The sequence below is a fragment of the Sphaeroforma arctica genome, assembly GCF_001186125.1.
Source record: "Sphaeroforma arctica JP610 unplaced genomic scaffold supercont1.4119, whole genome shotgun sequence".
In the NCBI taxonomy this organism is placed as follows: Eukaryota; class Ichthyosporea; order Ichthyophonida; genus Sphaeroforma; species Sphaeroforma arctica.
The window spans coordinates 1-2,717 of record NW_014036439.1 but is presented as its reverse complement, the minus strand read 5'-3'; the positions used below and the strand labels follow the sequence as shown (position 1 = coordinate 2,717).

The window sequence follows — 2,717 nt, the reverse complement described above, 5'->3', positions numbered from 1 at the left end:
TGTATTATATATATATCTGTGTGTGTGTGTGTGTGTTTGTGTATGTATATATATATCTGTGTGTGTGTGTGTGTGTTTGAAATGCCCTTGTATGCCTTTTTGTTCGTTTTCAGGAGGTGTGTGTATACTTCTGCTGGTCATATTTCTTGGATTTACGTTAATTAGACTTCTTTAGACATTTTAATATAATTACACGTACTTATATGCATCTGCTCGTCTCAAAGTACGTATATGAGTACATCTACATAGTATCAGGCAGTTATCAGTCAAAACAAATATGTAAAGTCAATTACAGTTCTCGCAGTCTTGTTTATCTCTCAGGTGTATTCGCTCGGATGCAGACGAATAATTATCCTGGGTTTTATAGTTGGCGGTGTATACATGTGTGCCCGTGTGCTCTGTAGTCCGTCGACGTTTAATATACAGAATCGCTCAAGATCTACTGACCGTCAGAATTAATATATCAGGTGTACTGTGCGCATGTCGTTGCCGCATGTCGTTGCTTGCCTATCTGAGCGCACTCGCCTGGGCACCTTCATTTTGCTAATGAAGCTGGATGGCATGCGTTCCTTCTCTGTTGGTCAAGATTCTGTTAGGCTGATACAGTTCACTTGTAGGATAGATTGGGCGCCGGTATGAAGGTTTGCTCACTAGGCCATCCTCTGATGTTTCATTGGGCAGTATTGGGCTTAGTGTAGAATACAGGATCAGCACTAAATATGTAGCAAAAAAATTGTTACAGGATGCGAAGGATACAGTGACACAGTGGGAGGACGGTTGGGATGATGATAACATCGAAGACGATTTTTCTCAGCAACTCAAGTGAGTGGTGACGTTAGTCTGTTCGCAAATAGTCATGTGTGTGCTTCATCCTGGCGTCATTGCGATGAGTTTATTATCGTAGAATATTTGCTGGTTACTCACTCACTTGAGCAGCATATACTGGCCGGCTCGCTCTTTTCTAAATTGGATCACCTGACATGTGTATTAGCTTCCTTTGTATCTACTTGAACGCTTTTTCCTAGAGTGTTCTCGTGAAAATAAAGCCACTTCCTAATTTTCCATTCGTTATTTCCCCTCTCAGAGCGGAACTGGAGAAGGCCAATCATATGCAGGCGTAGAATATGCTCAGTGAATAATGGATAGGTCATCCGATTTTCTCAATTTATGATGTGAAGCGCAATGGCTCTGGAAGCTTAAATTAAAGCAGCTGAATGGTTGCGGCTTGCAGTGTAGCACGCCCTCGGCCCGTACAAAAGGAATAATCCTCCAGCTGGAATGAAATACCTCTCAGGGGTTGTGTGTCAGCTCTAAAACCAAAGCTCGAAGCGCTCGCGAATAAACTTCAAACTTCAGTAATCAGAAAGTGCTGCTTGTTGCCTCTGAGGGGTGTTGGGGATTTTTAATTGTCCTGCTGTATTCCGTCCTTCGGACAACAGTCCGATCAGGCAAATTATGTTTATTTCTTCTCTAGAGGGTCATGGTATCCCGTTTGCCTTTGTCTTCCTCGCGAATCGAATACCAACCTTTCGTTGTTCATGTCTGCTACATACCGACCTTTTATCTCTACTCTTGCTATTTTTCGCATTTTAGGAGTATCTGGCACATGGAACCTGTACAATTGTAGATGACATTATATACGCATAGTGCGACATAGCTATTTTATATCAGAGTCCGGTAGACTGCAAATTGAAGAATAACTGTGTTTTAACCCTTTAAGCCTTATATAACACACCCATTAGTCGCAATAAATCATGATTGGATGTAGGACCTGGCGATTTCGACATCGATATTTCCATCATGGTTAATAAGACGAATCCTTATAAAATATTTTGTTTCAATTTGGAAGGCAATCTATTTGTGCAATAAACGATCACTCATGTTTGTGTGCTACATAGTACATGCAGAGGGTAGTTTTGGCGGGTAAAAACATGCACCATCCCTTTTTTTTATAGTTAGATGTGTATTCAATATATAAATATATTATAAATAGCATGTTTTTTTTTTTGGTTAGATGTGTATTCATTATATAAATGTAAATAGTATGTATGTATCCCTTCACCCTTGTGGCCTTTCGACAAGACGAGACCTGGAAACATCAACAAGTGGGATCTTTTGCCTTTCAATTCATTATATAGAGTCTGTACTATTCTAGCACCTTTTCATATATTTCCTTGTGACAGGCAGGCAAGTAGTGTGCACGGCTTCAAGCGAGTACAACGCGAAAATGGAACTAGTTGCGATGGATGTAGATGCACCCGTTCAAAACAATACAGATGAGGTTGCAGAACCAGCTGAAGGCGAAAGCGCACAGCCTTTGGCAGAAGTGACCAAGAAACCCAAGAAACCGGGGAAAAAAAAGGTGGAAAAGGTATGCTTAGCAAATCGTGGATGGAGACTACTGGGAAGTACATTAATTACCATCACACCTCTTCTAGTTTAGCTATGCTCTACTCTATCGAACATGAGTTATTAGATGCAGATCCTTTTACGAAAATGTACAGCGGGTACAGATATGACTGTATTTAGAGGACGCCCTCATTCCACCGTGAGCACCGCAAAAGTATAAGACTTTGGTATTAGAACATGTGGTTTAAAGTGATCTACCCTACTGGCGCTGATGTCCATACCCTATACTTTATATGCTCATCAACCCACATGTATAACGAACTTACATATACCACTTCATACTGGGCTACGTAAAAATTATTAATATA

The 2,717-nt window shown here is 40.6% G+C and overlaps 1 protein-coding gene across 1 annotated transcript; it reads left to right on the top strand.

Annotated features, from left to right (window-relative positions):
* Positions 1-2,187: 2,187 nt before the first annotated feature.
* Positions 2,188-2,443, top strand: SARC_14080 (hypothetical protein; the record flags this gene model as incomplete). The annotated part of the gene is made up of 1 exon (XM_014291785.1): positions 2,188-2,443. A coding segment is annotated over one exon (256 nt), but the record flags the coding sequence as incomplete, so codon positions are not given.
* Positions 2,444-2,717: the final 274 nt, after the last annotated feature.